Source organism: Nannobrachium achirus (genome assembly GCF_963921795.1).
Source record: "Nannobrachium achirus genome assembly, chromosome: 7".
NCBI classification, from domain to species: Eukaryota; Metazoa; Chordata; class Actinopteri; order Myctophiformes; family Myctophidae; genus Nannobrachium; species Nannobrachium achirus.
In genome coordinates, this window is record NC_137816.1 from 33,549,658 (window position 1) to 33,565,895 (window position 16,238).

Here is a 16,238-nt window from a genome sequence, read left to right on the forward strand (position 1 = left end):
GACGCACATGAGCTGCAGGTTTTAACAATATAAAATATATAAACATCTTTCAAATAATAAAAAACAACTTCAGGTAACATTGTGAACGTGTCCATTGAGTGTGTTCATACAGTCCATACATTGGGCATAATAATGAGGGCTGTGTGATGACTGTAAATCTACTGTGCTGAGATTGCACTCCCATGAGATGGACTAGTCTTCACCCCACTAAATCCCACAGCTGTCTGCGTCTGCACAATCATTTACCAACACGCCCTTCAGCATCCCCAACAATGTTACCAGGTAATCACAAGTCAGTGATGGAGTAGTGGTCCTCAACCTGTGGGTCAGGATCCCCAGGGGGGTCCCCCATGACTTTTTTTTTTGTTTTTACCTAAAAAGAAAGAAAGAAAGAAAGAAAGAAAGAGTCTAGCCTACTGCATCAAAGGCAATCAACAAACTATATAAAAACAGGTCAAGCATTGGCCAAATTGTCAAATAATAAGAAAGAGGTAAAACATTTGAAATAGCAGATCTACAAGCTCATAACGCCTCACAATGCAATCACTATACATTTGCATCTGTAGTGATAAAATATTTATTTGTGGAGTCAAACTAAATTGAATGCCTCAAATCCTTATCAGGGTGGGGGTCCCCAGTTCAGATTATGACTATCTTGTCTGAAAAGGTTGAGAACCACTGTGTTGGAGGACCAGAAAATGCAGTTAGGCACAGCTACCTGTATGTGTTATGGCAATCTGAGTTCCCAGAGGTTCTTTTTTTTGCCACTAGGGGGGCGAGAAGAACCTCTGGGCCAAAACTATGATATTCCTGGCCAGGAAGTTGTCCCAGGCTCAAAATCTGAGCCTGGACAATACAGGAAGTAGAGCCCTGTGCAAACCTTCAAAACATTCAGAATAGAAACCAACCAAAAAACACTACAACAATATGCAGCCCATGTTTCAAGGTGAATCCTACCAGACTAGTGTTATGGTGTTTCTTTGCAGTGTTAGATTTAAGCTCACAGCAATACTAGGACTATTGAACCAGATTTTTAATTGGAGAATCTGTGAAGTTATTTCTCTCATTAGATGACTTGTTTACATTACTACATATCAGAGCACTGTCCATGGTGCTGAAAGCTTTCCTTTTGGCCTCTTTTAACCAAAGTAACTGACTTGTAACATTTTACACATAGCGTTAGGATTAGAGAGTGTGTGTGTGTGTGTGTGTGTGTGTGTGCGTGTGTGTGCGTGCGCGCGTGCGTGCGTGCGTGCGCGCGTGCGTGTGTGTCTCCATGCAGGTGCTACACAGACATTGGTGACCTGGCATTTGGTAATCCAAATTCCAGAGGTCGCTGCATTTGCTGTGAAGAGATGTGGTAGTGTAGTGATTATCCTCATGTGCAACTTCTGATGGAATGTGTGGGAAATGGTGACAGCTATAATTTATAGTAAACTAAGCCTTAAGTCAAGTTGTAAAACTTTTATTTGGCAATTTGGCATGAATCTCATATGCGCATTAAATCGTATCAATGCAATAATTACGGACCGTGACTCTCATCTCGTATCGTCCCGGAATGCATTTCTCACAGAATGCAACAAAAAAACACAAGTTGAGAGAGGAAACAAACAGCGTCCTCTGGAGTCACCATATGCGATAGGTCACCAGTTGCATTGCAACAATGTATAATGTTGATGATTGAATCGGGACAGACAGACGCTCCACAGTAGAATGTGTTTCTGAGTCTCAGCCCCGGTAAAAAAGCGCGCTCATGTGGATCATTGTCGGACCCGATGTGCTCCTCTGCTCGGGAAGAGCGCACATCTTTATTCTGTTGAATATTTATAACCAGTGAAAACTCATTTGGACCAAATGGTGCCGAAAAAATGAGTCGGAGTCTTCCCATCCTCGCTTACTTTATCACTTTCATGCATTGTAAGTATATTAACAATATTATTTCTGAATGTTGTGTAGCTTAAAAAGCATATTTTTAAATACTTTGTAAGATCACAGTTATTTCGATGCATCTTGTGTTGACTGATCATTTAAAGTCACACTTTATTGTAATCTTTCAGGCAGTCTATACATGTTTTTATAGCGGTGGATGTGCTCTAAGTTAATATCCTATACATGTCTTGAAAGGAATAGGGTTCAAAGACGCTTTGTAGGTAATACTGCTGTTTTATGCCTTGTTTTTAGTCGGTGAAAAAGTAGTAGCTGTATTCAGTTAGACGCACATGGTTACAGTTCAAATGAGGTAATCCGATTTCTGTACAGATCATAACAGATGATCTCTACTGAGGAAATCTGATTCAGTCTTGCCATAGCAAACATGGCTTTTATATTGTACCCATTACCCAAAGTAGAATACCACAAGGGAATGATTCTAACTACTACTACTGCACTAGGAAGAGTGTTACCCATCATATCATGGGCAGTTCCATATACCGAGTCTGCAAAAACGATAGGAATATCAACCTTCTACAAGTCAAACACACCCCATTTTGAACAATGAATGCAGAAAAATACTCAAATACCCTCAGTTCTTTTATATCAAGCTGCACTCTCCCTTCATCCCAAAGGGTTTCCAAGGGAAATCACATCATCAGTTTAATAGATTGTACCTGGATTTATGGGGTTATGTATATATGTATGTCACCTAATATTATAAAAAAATATTAGTAAACACATTGTATAAGCACTATTACAGAGTATAAAACAATGTAATTATTGCATTTAAATACACTATTCAAAGCTAGATATGGTACTTTTTGTGACCCGGGATTCGGCTATAGTGCATTCTGTCTGTCACAAACACTCGACTGCTAGAAAATTAAAAGAGGAAAAAAATAATGTCTTTACACTAACATCATTTGGGTTTCCTGTAAGGGTCCATGGATGCCATTTGGGCACACATGCACGCACGCACGCACACACACGCACACACACACACACACACACACGCACAAAGGCTGTTGTATACAGACTTACTTTATACAACTTTATTGTCACATTTATTGTCACATCACAGGTTTATGGGTGTAGAAAAGGGTGTGACATTTGTACACACACACACACACACACACACACACACACACACACACACACACACACACACACACACACACACACACACGGTTAATTGCCCAGCTCTAGCTTGGGGTCATGGCAGAGCATGTTCGACAGCGGTCTCCCAGGGCAGACAGCCCTGGAGGTCCCATTGTGTCACATGGAGCATCACCCAAATCAATGGTCCTCAACCTTTTCAGGCCGCGACCCCCAAAATAATCATATTTTAACTGGGGACCCCCCCTACCCTGACGAGCACTAAGAGTTGAGGCAATACATTTTGTATAACACGGTTCTATTGTGAAAATAGCAGATCTATATGCTCAGCATGGCTATTTTCGGCTATTTTCACAATTTTCACAATTTCGGCTATTTTCACAATTTCTGCCTCCAATATTTGACAATTTGGCCAAAATGTTTAATGTGTCCTTTTAGAGGTATTAATTTAAAAAGTCCTTAAATGTCACTTTAGAAATGTGCAGATACCCTCTATACACTTAAACGTTATGTTGGTTTGTTTTTTGTTGAGTGAGAAAACAAACCCTAAGTTAATCATCTGGGGACCCCCCAAAATAATTTGGGGACCCCCCTGGGGGTCCCGACCCACGGGTTGAGAACCACTGACCCAAATGACTGATGAGGGTATGGCCATGGAGGCATGCTATGACCAGTGGAAGGAGAGATCTGTCATTATCTTTCACGCTGAGGAAGGCCTGCATGCGGGCTGAAACGTCCGTCGTGTTTGATCTGCTGCTGGGGAGTAGGATTTGAATAAACAAGAAATCCTAGAAATGATCAAAGTGAGTGCTGGTTATCTTTTCTAATAGAGGTCTGTCATGCACTTTGTATCCCACAACCGCTACAGTAGTGGTTATAAAAGTGAGGTCCAGGGGTCCAGAGATGGGAGAAAATACCTTGAAAAGTATTTTGATACAAAATACAAATACTCGGTCAAAAAATATATAAAAATACAAAATATAAATACAGGCCAGAGAAATGTATTTGAGATTCAAATACGTATTTTGAAAATACATGAAAATACATGTTATAAAAATGTATGCAATGATTAGTAATTGGCATTGCCAATTATAAATGATTGCCTGTCAGAATTTCTAAGAATAAATTGACCATACTATGGTGTTTGTCTTTGGAGCAGGCAGCCTAAATGTTTACTACTGTGAGGGCGCAGGCCAGAGTTACCATTATTTTCAAAAGCTAGACAGGAATGGCATGAGAATGTCTGAATGCACAGCTGCCTCTATGCCAGTACTTCATAGACTGCAAAACCGCTTTGCCAGCCTTAATAACTAAAACTGCACTATGTTGAGGTGCCAACTTGCTGCTTGTGCACAAGTGCGCCAGCAGAGTGCACCATGAGGTGCGCTCATGCACCACTGGCATCACCACTGGCGATGCCAGTGACATCACCACTGCCATCACCAGGAATTCTGGTCCCTCATTGGCTGTTAATGATGACATTGCCAGAAATGTTGGTCCCTGATGGGCTATGGGCTTAAATACACACGTATGTTACATTTGAAGCAAAGTCAAGTGCTATGGCTGTATCACACACACACACGCACGCACACACACGCACACGCACACACACACACGCACGCACGCACGCACGCACGCACACACACACACACACACACATACACACACACACACACACACACACACACACACACACAACCCATGAACCACCAGCAAATTAGATTGAAAGAAAAAGTGTCATTCCCCCTACAGTTTAAACCTTTGTGAATGTTTAAAATGTGTCCATTTGAGAATAACATTACATTTAAAAAGTATTTTGCATTTCAAATACAGAAAATACTAGACCTGAAAGTATTTTGATACAAATTACATCCAATTTCTTCCATCCCAGCCAAATACAAATTACAAAAAAAGTATTTCAAATATGTATTTCAAATACATGTATTTCAAATACTGCCCATCTCTGCAGGGGTCCTTGAGGGGGTTCCCAGCAAGAAATCTTTCAACCACTTTAATCCTATTTAGTAAATTTACATCAGCTATTTCAATGTTAACAACACAAATATTGTATGGAGGTCCCTGGCATAAAATGTTTTCAGTTGTGGGTCCGTGGCCAAATAGATATTCAATTGGGGGCCCTTGATATGAAAAGGCTTGAGAACTTCTGCCCTACAAGAGCCAGAAACCTGATCATGATACACAGCGTTTGATGTAACCATACATTAAGTCCACTGAACTATGAGCTCAATAGCAATCGCTCTTGTATTCTCCCATCAATAAGTGTCCCACCTCTTTAGAGTGATTTTCTGGACTATGGTGAGGAGGTGGCTGTGACACTGTGACAGTCGGCAGTGTCAGGGCATTAGTTATTCCCTGGGAAGAGAGTGGAGAAGGGGAAGAGGTAGTGCAACCTCTATCCATCCTGCTTTGAATGGGAAGTGTTCACCATCGCTTTTAATCAGGCTTCTCTTCACTTTGGCCGTGGGCGCCATTTATCAACAAGGGGCGTAGGCAGACTTCATGCGCTGGGACTCGAGGTTTGTTTTCATCTTGGAGAAACAACTGGTAATGTGGCTGCAGGCGGCGGTGGCAACAGCAGATTCATTAACATGCTGTGGAATTATTACCCTCAACCCCATCTAAAGTTAATTATTCATTGAAATGTGGCTCAGAGCTCCTCGTAACATTTGCGTTCTACCTCAATGCAGCAGCCCAGGCCCCCGGTGGTTCCTTGGAGGTCTGGGTACTACTAGATGATGCTGTTTGTACATGTGAGACCTCCAGGTAAAGGTGCTGCAGGAGGAGAGAGGATGTGTTTTTTTATTTTGTTCAGCTCATATGCTACGCTGTTTGTTGACACAAGCAAGCACAGGGCCAGATGGAGGTTTACTGCATCAACAACAGGTCCCTGTGCTGGGCCATAAAACATGCTCCATGAAACAACATCAAAATAGACGAGGGGGAAATCACAGTAGGACAGGAAATATAAACAAGTGACATAAGCTACAAATCCTGTTTTATCTCTTTGATGCAAATTACATAATCGGACATTGTCATCTGTGTCATGTATCTTGTCCATAGATACATGGTTAATGCCCTAACTAAGTATGTCTGACCTCACGGGTTAAAGCAGTAGTTCACCCCCAAAATGAAAAAATATCTATAGAGAAAAAGTCATTTTAGGGGTGAACTACTACTCCTTTAACATCATAGGCCAGACTGCCCTTTGATGCATGTCACATTGACAGCAGGTTATAACCCTTCCAAAATTGCTTTTCCCCAGGTGCCAGCTGTGCTGATTCGGAGGAACGTCTCATGAACTGGCTGATGGGCAAGGAGCGCTACAACAAGCTGATTCGCCCAGCCATCAACAGGACAGAGAGGGTCACTGTCAAACTCCAAGTGTCTCTGGCACAGCTCATTAGTGTGGTGAGCTACCCAACACCTTGCCTTATACACAGTATGATACTGGAGTGTGTGTGCGCGTGCGTCTGTGTGTGTGTGTGCATGCGTGCGTGCGTGCGTGCGTGCGTGCGTGCGTGCGTGTGTGCGTGCGTGTGTGCCTGTGTGTGTCCTCCCAAAGACAGAGATGGGACACAGTAATGGTCAAAGAGGAGAAAGAAACAGACAAAAAGAGGATGAGTGCAGGATCCCCTCTGAGATTTGAGGAACCAGTTAATTACATAGCTTCTGCTGCCATGTCAGGGCCCGGGATGGATGGGTAAAGTAAAGGACAGGTCTGTCCGGCTGTGATCTCTGCCTCTGATTGAAACTTCAGCACATTGGATTAAAAGGGGCCGTAAACCTGTTGTAGCCGCCTGGGCTGGCGGTGCATTGGGAGGCACTCTTTAGATTTACTGTTGGGAGTCATCCCCAGCTGCAGCACAATCCAACTAGGCTCGTTCACAACCTCAGTTTATGAGCTCATACTGACTTCCTCGTGGTAATTGGCATTTGGTATCATTTTATTGAACCTCTATGTCATGTAGCCGTATAATGAGAACGCCATCAACAAACGACAAGTAGGATATTGTTTCTTTAAATGCAATTACTTTTGTTTATTTCATGAATAGAGCTGAAAATAAAATGAAAACTGTCAAGACTAGACTCAAAAACAATAATCTAGTCAAAATCAACAGTAGTCACAATGAGTATTGTTTATTCTGTAATAATATGTTTTTCTTTCTAGCAATTGCAGAGTGAGCACATTTTTTTTTTCCTTCTTTTTTTGTCAGAACAAAGTTATCCGTGATCAGGTTTGGCTTGTTTTCCATGCTTCCTTCTCAAACTATAACAATATTCAAAACACTAGCAAATGTAAGTGAGAAACTGCAGACTTGTATGATGTCTCTGTCTGTAACAAATACAATCCACAATCACTAGAACGAACTGACAGGGAATACATAATCAGCAGGGCTTTTGATCAAGAATGATAGACTCCACCATCCCCTTGTTTTCCCCTTTATCAGTCACAATCAATGGTGGACAATATCTAAGTACATACATTTGAATACTCAAGTATCTGTACTTTACTTGAGTATTTATTTCTTACAATAAATGTACCCCCATTGATTCCGAATGGATCCGGAATCAATGGGGGTAAATTTACTATAATCAAATTATTGTCTTAGGAATGCAAGAAATGCCCAAAAATATTATCAAACTCAAGTCTCAGCACACCCAACCCTCGTGCAGACTTGAGACAGCAAGTACAACTAAAGTCTACGGCTCTGCTTTTAAAGTTAAAAATGCAATAGAAGGGACCACTTAACTGTATAAGTCCTGTCTGCCGATCAGTTGTTTTATTTTGTTTAGTATAGGCCTAGTAATGAAACTGTTCTACAATAGCCAGCAGGCACTTTCTTTTCTCCCACAATTCTACGAGTGGGTAGAGATGCGGAGTACCGGTATATTGACCTAGTTCAACGATACATTTCTTTTAATTTAAATGTATGGCATTTTTGTACATTATTTGAAGAAGTGCTTTGTGTATTAGGGCCTACAGCCCTGTGTTACGTTTGTGATGTCCAACATCAAGATGTATTAGTATTTGGGCACACAAATGCGACAGGTGAATTCCTTGTCAATTTTTTCTGTTCCCAGAATGAAAGGGAGCAGATTATGACCACCAATGTCTGGCTCACTCAGGTAAGACTAGATAAATCTCAAGGTCTGTCGAGATTAATCGCCAATTACATTTCCCACACCTTCCCCGTCTCTTGTTAAATGTCCCCCTGAACTTGAATTATACCATGTCCATGCTTTCTCTCTCTGTGGACTTCCATAACTGTGCGCTGAACATTCCTTCATTGGAGTGAAGCAAATGTGATAATGAAGCATGTAATGTTAGTGAGCCGGTCCTGTGTGAGACCGGCGCTCTGGGAAACTGTATAAAAACATATACTTTGTCGTACAACAGTGTCACTTGACGAAAATAGCCAATCTACAAGCTCGTAGAACGAGTCGTGAGCATAATGGTCATACCCGATGTCTCTGGTTGACACATTGGCACATTTCCTGGGGCAATCTGCCCAGATCATGCATGTCATGCATGTCTTCTTCTTTTTTAGTTTTTTACTCTCAAAAAAGCATCTGCAATGTAGTGCATTTGAAACTACATTCCAGTGCACATCATGGGGTGATCACTGCTTGCCTCCTGTGAATTGTTTTATTTACATTTTTGTTTATTTTATTTTTATTTTGTTGCTGAGTGAGGTCAGCAGACAAAGTGACATGAGTGAGATGAAAAAATCTGAGTGAAATGTGCCAATCTCAACCAGAGACATCGGTAAGTGACCTTATGAGCTTAATGGTCTTAAGTGAGAACTCAGACAATCTCTGTCTCTACAGCATTGGGTGGATTACAGACTCTCATGGGACCCATCAAAATATGAAGGCATCGACAAACTACGGATTCCTTCCAGACATATCTGGCTGCCTGATATTGTTCTGTACAACAAGTAAGGAAGCATAATACTAATATATATTGTATATATTTTTTTTTTGTATCCCTCTGTCTGTGTATAAATAGTTTAGTCACTGTTAAAGAGGATATATGCTATCCTTGCTATAAAGGTATCTATCTATCTATGCTCCCTCTTCTACATTTATGTTCATAATTTCAAATCAAATTTGTGATGTTATTGATGAAAAAATTGGGAGCTTTTCCACAGACAGTAGCTTTTACATTTTATGGACATAAAAGATGTCTGAATTATTTTGTAAGTTTTGTTTCTGTTAGCACTGCACTGTTAGCATCTTTCACAAGTCCTTCTCTAGGCCAGTTTTTACTTGGAGCCCCCCTTCTTACATCTGACAAAAGCTGAGAACCCCCACAAACACACACACACACACGCACGCACGCACGCACGCACGCACGCACGCACGCACGCACACACACACACACACACACACACACACACACACACACACACACACACATTATGAACTTGTGGATCTGATATTTGTGCAATTTTTGAAAAGTTTTGAAAAACCTTGAAAAAATACAATTTTGGTCACCTGCACACCCCAAAGGGGGGTCCCGGACCACAGTTTGGAAAACACTGCTCTCTCGCTGACTGCTCCAGCCCATCGTCCTTGATGACATCATGTTTATGTCTTAGTCGGTGATGTTTTATTGCTTTGTTAGAGGATTGTTCATCTTCACAACTATCGATTGGACTGCTCAAATGATACAAATAACCTATGCGTCCATAAATTCAGGGATGTTTCCATTTTAAGTGTGACTGTGATGTCAGCTCCTTGTAGCTTTTGTTTGTGAACTAATTCAGGACCTCCTTTCCCCACTTGTCCCTCTGCCCACAGTGCTGATGGCACCTATGAGGTCACAGTCTTCACTAACGCCATTGTTCAGTTCAATGGCAGCATCTTCTGGCTCCCACCGGCCATCTACAAAAGTGCGTGTAAGATTGAAGTCAAACACTTTCCCTTTGACCAGCAGAACTGCACCCTCAAGTTCCGCTCGTGGACCTACGACCACACAGAGATCGACCTGGTGCTCAAGTCCGAGGTGGCCAGCATGGACGACTTCACGCCCAGTGGAGAGTGGGACATTTTGGCCCTGCCGGGCAGGCGGACGGTCAGCCCCCTGGACCCCACGTACGTGGACCTCACCTACGACTTCATCATCAAGAGGAAGCCCTTGTTCTACACCATTAACCTCATCATCCCCTGCGTGCTGATCACCTCCCTGGCCATCCTGGTCTTCTACCTGCCCTCCGACTGCGGAGAGAAGATGACCCTGTGCATCTCCGTGCTCCTGGCCCTCACCGTGTTCCTGCTCCTGATCTCAAAGATCGTTCCTCCCACGTCTCTCGACGTGCCACTGATCGGCAAATACCTGATGTTCACCATGGTGCTGGTGACCTTCTCCATCATCACGAGTGTGTGCGTGCTCAACGTGCACCACCGCTCCCCAAGCACACACACCATGCCCGCCTGGGTGAAGCTGGTGTTCCTGGTCAAACTGCCCCACTTGCTCTTCATGCGGCGCCCTCAGAACACCTCCGCCCGCCAAAGGCTGCGTCGGCAGCGGTGCCTGCGTGCCAGGAGGGCCATTCTGGGCCTGGGCTACCCGGGCCCCTTGAAATCCTCGTCTTCCTCCTCCGCCCTCCTTTTTCCGGACTCATCATTCTCCACCCTGGGACACTTTTACAACAAGAGCGCCACACCTCCACCGGGTTATTGCCATGGGAGCAGGAAGGGGGACGTGCGCTCCACAGAGTACCTACCCAACGGCTTTCCTTCTAGCCAGGACCTGCGGCAGAGGAGCAACTTGGACTGGCCTGCTGATGTCCAGGAGGCGGTGGATGGAGTGCGATTTGTGGCAGATCACATGATGGGAGACGATGATGATCAGAGTGTATGTATATGTCCACTACAAATCTGTCTACAACCTGAAATGATATGTTAAAAAATATTTTATTATGATACGCTTAGTCAAAAAGTCCTTACAGCTACATTAATGGAGAGGTGCGTCGGAGCAGGCAGTCAACATGAGAGGGACAAAAAAGGATAGAGCCTAAATCTCTAATAAACAGTTCAGAAAGGGATTCCTTTTTTGCCCTTCTCATTATGATACACTTAAAACACTTGTTTGTATGACAGCACAGATAGGGCTAGGTCTCAGTTTTATCGAATGATTGCCGAGCACTCTATAGCAATTCCTCTTCTTAATGTTGTGGCTCACATTCATATGGTAATGAAACATGAAGGAAGATCCACACGACGTAGCTCCATTAAAGGCCCCCCTCACCCATCAACCTATCTTCATATAATTGGTCCTCAGTAAAGACTGTATTTTCTGTTTATCTTGAAATCCCCATCGATGTTGTCAGGTTTCTGAACTGTCCGTAGCCCACCAATGTGATGCAGAGTGAGTATACGTCTCATCTTATAATGAGCATTAGTGAGGACCAGTTATAATGTATGAAGGTAAGGTTGAAATTGGGTGAAGTGCCCCTTATGTGTAATTTATTGGCACATCCACAAGTGATGCTCATTTTACGACTTCAAGCCTGCACTTAATTGCACAGGAGCTTACAGTGTGTGCTGTGTGTCTTATAACTTATGTTGGTCCAGTACCTGCTTTAAGCACTTAATCCCTATATACTTCGTTATTCCCCTGGGTGTCCCCCAGGGGTCTATACTTGGTACCCTACTTTTTTCGGATAAAGGAAAAGTAGGGGCAAACAACAATTTGATTTGCGTGACATTTATGCAGTGTTTCCCATTTATACATGGTTACAGCCATTCACACATGGCAGCTGACACAGGGTTAATCTCCTTGCTTAAGAGTGGAGGTTGTTGAACTCATTCACCATTTTATTTACAGGGATTCAATTTCACACCAGTTTCATTCCAGTCTACAAGTCTACTTGTTTGTCCTTTAGGCTACAATCACCCCTAACAATGTAGCTGCACCCACAGTGAATTTATGTGTAGCTGATGTCAGTTGATGTAGGACCGTGTTGACCTGCCTCTGATTAGTAAACAGGAGCAGGGAGTGTTGGTGTTGGGAGGACTAACACTAAACGCAGGCCTTGACCCCTCTGAAGCAGGATGGAAAACACTTAACCTGCTGGACAGTGTGACCCAGCAAATTAACACAAGGATTTTGGTAATCAATCACTTTCTTGGCCAAATCAATACAATTTGGACATGACCAGGCTTGAGGAATGACCCCTCCTTTAAAAACTGCCAAGGACAGCAATGGAGTATGGGGTGAGAGGGTCAATAGTGTTTTCGGTGTGGGTTTGAGTAATGTGTAATCTGGTCCTCCCTGGAATTTAACCTATTTAACTGTGCAGCCATTTTTCAGTTACCATATTCTGTTGTTGCCCAAGAATTAACTTACAGAGAATGTAGTCTCTACTGCTTGAGCAATTTTGTTTTAATGCAATAACTGGCAGGATATGGGGTTGTACAGTATGAGTTGAAAACCAATGTGGTCGAAAGTCAATTGTATTGCCAGCACAGCACTGCAGGGGTGTAAATATAGACGCCGCAGGCAGTGCGGGTGCCCTGGGGCCCATTGGGTGGGGGCCCATGGGGTCCAAAATCTGAACGTCAAGATTGACAAGCTGAGCGCATCTGCAAGCCAAGCAAGCAGTCATCATGCCTTTCAGACATTAAAAGAGGCAGTAAAGACAAGAGAGAAAAGACTAAGAGGATAGGGTAGCAAAGCTCCCTAAATTAGATTCCTTTTTTTAAAGGGTCACCAGCAGCAACCCCTTAGCAGCAATGCAGCAGTAGGGCTGGCATCAGCATCTCTGACCACAGTGGTGTGGCAACAAGCATGTTGCAGGTAGCATTAGAATATACATTACAATGTTAGTCCTAACTAAGTTTGTATTCATTATCATGGGGGATGTGTTGATTATGTTATGCAACAATGTGAAGTTATTTTTATCTCATTAGTTGACTTGTTGATTTGATTGACTGTCTGTTTACATTACTGTGTGTCAGAGCACTGTCCATGGTGCTGATAGCTTTCCTTTTGGCCTCTGTACTTTACCAATACAATACAGTATAAGTAGCCAATCTTAGCCAATCAGAATGGAATATGAAAAATCGGTCAGATCCATCTTGATCACATGACTGTAGAGATACAGTAATGTGTAGTGTACAGATTTGCATGATGTTTGAACAAAATCTGTAGGAGAAATATGACAATTATTTATCAAAAATCAGCCTCCTGGTGGTGCTATAACAGGCCGATGTGAAACATAATTGGGGCAGAGGTTCAGCTCTATAGCCTCCAGTGAGCGTGTGGTGTGCGTGCACAGTTTCAAACCGATCAGGCCAACGGTGTGGAGGTAACTGTACACAGACGGACGGACGGACGGGCAGGGATGAAAACATAGTCTGGCGGATTCAACTAGGACCGATCATAATAGTGTACATTCAAATCTACTTTACGCCACTGCAGCCCTGCACACTACCAGCACTACTGAACCACCAGGGTTTCCAGATTATCAGAGATAATCATGGCAACTAACAACACTACGCCCACTGCTTTGGAAAACTATGTCCCTGCTGCACTATGTAGTACCACCCTAAATTCTTTGAATTGGTTCTGCAATGCAGTTTTTAATTGTTTCAAACCCGTTTTGGCAACGGAAGCTGGGAGCTTGTCCTCAGTCTGTAGTTGAGCGAAGTGACTGCACCTGTGACTCTAATCTGTAAATAGCCCAGGTTGATTTGAGTACTGTGTGCTGTATAGTATTTTGGTATTGTATTGCTAGTTAAACACAAGTGAAGTCAATTATTTTCTTAGTGATTATTGATAATTCAATATCGATATCAAAGTTTTCAATAACCTTTTTTATTTAATGAATAATTGAGAAGCATAGTATTTTTAAAATATTTTGCTATATCAATGAATCAACAAAAAAACCTATTACTCTGGTTAACCACATAAGACCTGTTTCATCTTTGTCTTGCAAGGGTGAAATATAAAGAAATAGTGAAATTAGCTAATCCACAATCTCATCTATTTTTGCAAATCAAATATTTTATTAAAATTGATAGTGTTTCATATGTGATTAAATCAATTAGTTTGATTAACTGTTGCACCCCTAACAACCTGAACTGATATGAACTGTAAATGTGTGCATTTGCAGGTGATTGAGGACTGGAAGTACGTGGCCATGGTGGTGGACAGGATGTTCCTGTGGATCTTTGTGATAGTGTGTGTGACGGGGACGCTTGGCCTCTTCCTGCAGCCGCTGTTTCAGAGTCACATTATCCCCATCCAACAGCCCAGCTCAGAAACACCTCGTATCTGACCTGTTCCACATTCACATTATCCTCATCCATCCAACACCTCGTATCTGATATGTTCCACATTCCCTTTATCCTCACCCAACACCTTGTATGTGATATGTTCCACATTCCCTTTATTATCCCCATCCAACAAAGCGCAGCTCAGAAACACCTCGCATCTGATCTGCAACCAGCCGGACTGGATAGGACTAGTTCTCCCAAAAGCAGATTAGCAATTCAAATCTTTGGTAGTATTTGTCATACTGAAAGTGGACCTGCATAAAATTAGTTGTAGATATATTATAGGACTTGTTTTCCTGGTTGGAGTGAATTATCATACCGGGGCATTATAGATGGTTTCAGGTAAATGGACTGCATTTATTAAAAGTCTTTACAATGTGCGTTACATTCCCCCATACACATAACAACGGCAGAAGAAACCATGCAAGGTCTCTTTGGGAAGCTTGAGTAAGAAATTCTCCAGCTCCTGTGGGCTTTTGTCACGCTACTGGATGAGTTGCCTGACCACTGGACCTCAAAGTTGTATTCCCTGTCTGTCCTGCTGCAAGAGATACTCCTCAGTACAATTCTGTACTGCTTGTCGGGGGCAGAAAAATAGCAGATCTACAAGCTCACAATGCATCGCAACAAAATGCATTGTGAGCTTGCAGATCAGCTATTGTTAGCGAAGAGATAAAGGGCGAAAAGTGGTTAAGTGGTTAAGTAGTTTGAAAGAAACAGAGTAAGGATTTACAACTGTTTGTTTGGCTGTTCAGGTTTACTATCTATGATGTGGGAAAAATTTTAAAGAATCAAATCAATGGAACAAAAATGTTCCTAGTGTTTAGAGCACAAATTCTCGGAACCCAGTGACTAATCCTTATTAGCCTACATGCCTCTCCAGCTTCTGATGTGAGGAAGTGAAAGTGTTACATCTGCATGGGACTCCATTTGGCATCAGTGTGCTGAGTACATTTCCTTCCACTGAGATGAATAGAGGCACAGATCTGGACTTCATCTGTCTGTCTCTAAACTAAGGTACTGTATCCATTTGTAACGTGAAGACCTTTTTATACTCTGTCATATGACAAAGTATGAATCACCTACAGCAAGATAATATTGCATCGCTGTGGAGGTCATTTGTACTGTATGTTGATAATCGTCACTGTTGGCTGGAAACCTTTTATCTTTTCAGGAAATGTGTTCCAGTAGATCCATCATCCAATGTAGTAATTATTTTAGTCTCAAGCTCTTATTGGTTCATTTTTATAAACCCACAGACACGTTTATATATATACACTTTCACTTTAAACATTTTCAAAAAATTGCTTTTGTGTGACGCTGTAGCATGACGAAGTAGGGCATTAATTCACGAAAAACATTCGCTGAAATAACAGAGATACAAGGTTTCTGACCGATAGTAAAGTGATGTTAGGACTCTCTGTGGTCCCAGCCAGTAGTATCACCATGTGGTTGAAATGTGACGTGGTATTATTACCAAATGTGTAAATGTATGAAATGACCAATCTGTGTCATCTTCTGCTTGAGTAAAATGTATTAACACTCCAATAAAGTCTTAAAAGCTGTGGGGACGTGCCAAAAGTACTGCGTAAATCTATAATGTTCATGTTGATAATAATGTGTCCAAAGTCAATACATTTGTTGAGGACGTGCTAATTAGAATGCTTAATCATGTAGCTAGGACAGCTATTAAGCTGAAAGTGTGATTGAGTGACCAAGCAGAAAATATCTTGAGAATTCTACCGGGTATGCAGTAAACTGTTCCTACTGGAAATTTAAGGTTGCTTTGCATATTATTAGTTACAGTAAATGTTCAGAGTTATACTGTAGCCAACCACACGTTATGAAAATAGCCCCCATTGCAAAAATATCCACTCCAAAAA

General features: G+C 42.2%; 1 protein-coding gene across 1 annotated transcript; it reads left to right on the top strand.

Annotated features, from left to right (window-relative positions):
- Positions 1 to 6,339: 6,339 nt before the first annotated feature.
- chrnb4 (cholinergic receptor, nicotinic, beta 4 (neuronal)) lies at positions 6,340 to 14,357 on the top strand (the record flags this gene model as incomplete). The annotated part of the gene is made up of 5 exons (XM_080729882.1): positions 6,340 to 6,477; positions 8,152 to 8,196; positions 8,899 to 9,008; positions 9,874 to 10,930; positions 14,193 to 14,357. Exons 1-5 carry the CDS (start codon positions 6,364 to 6,366, stop codon positions 14,355 to 14,357), a joined length of 1,491 nt encoding a protein of 496 aa, XP_080586008.1. The 5' UTR covers positions 6,340 to 6,363.
- Positions 14,358 to 16,238: the final 1,881 nt, after the last annotated feature.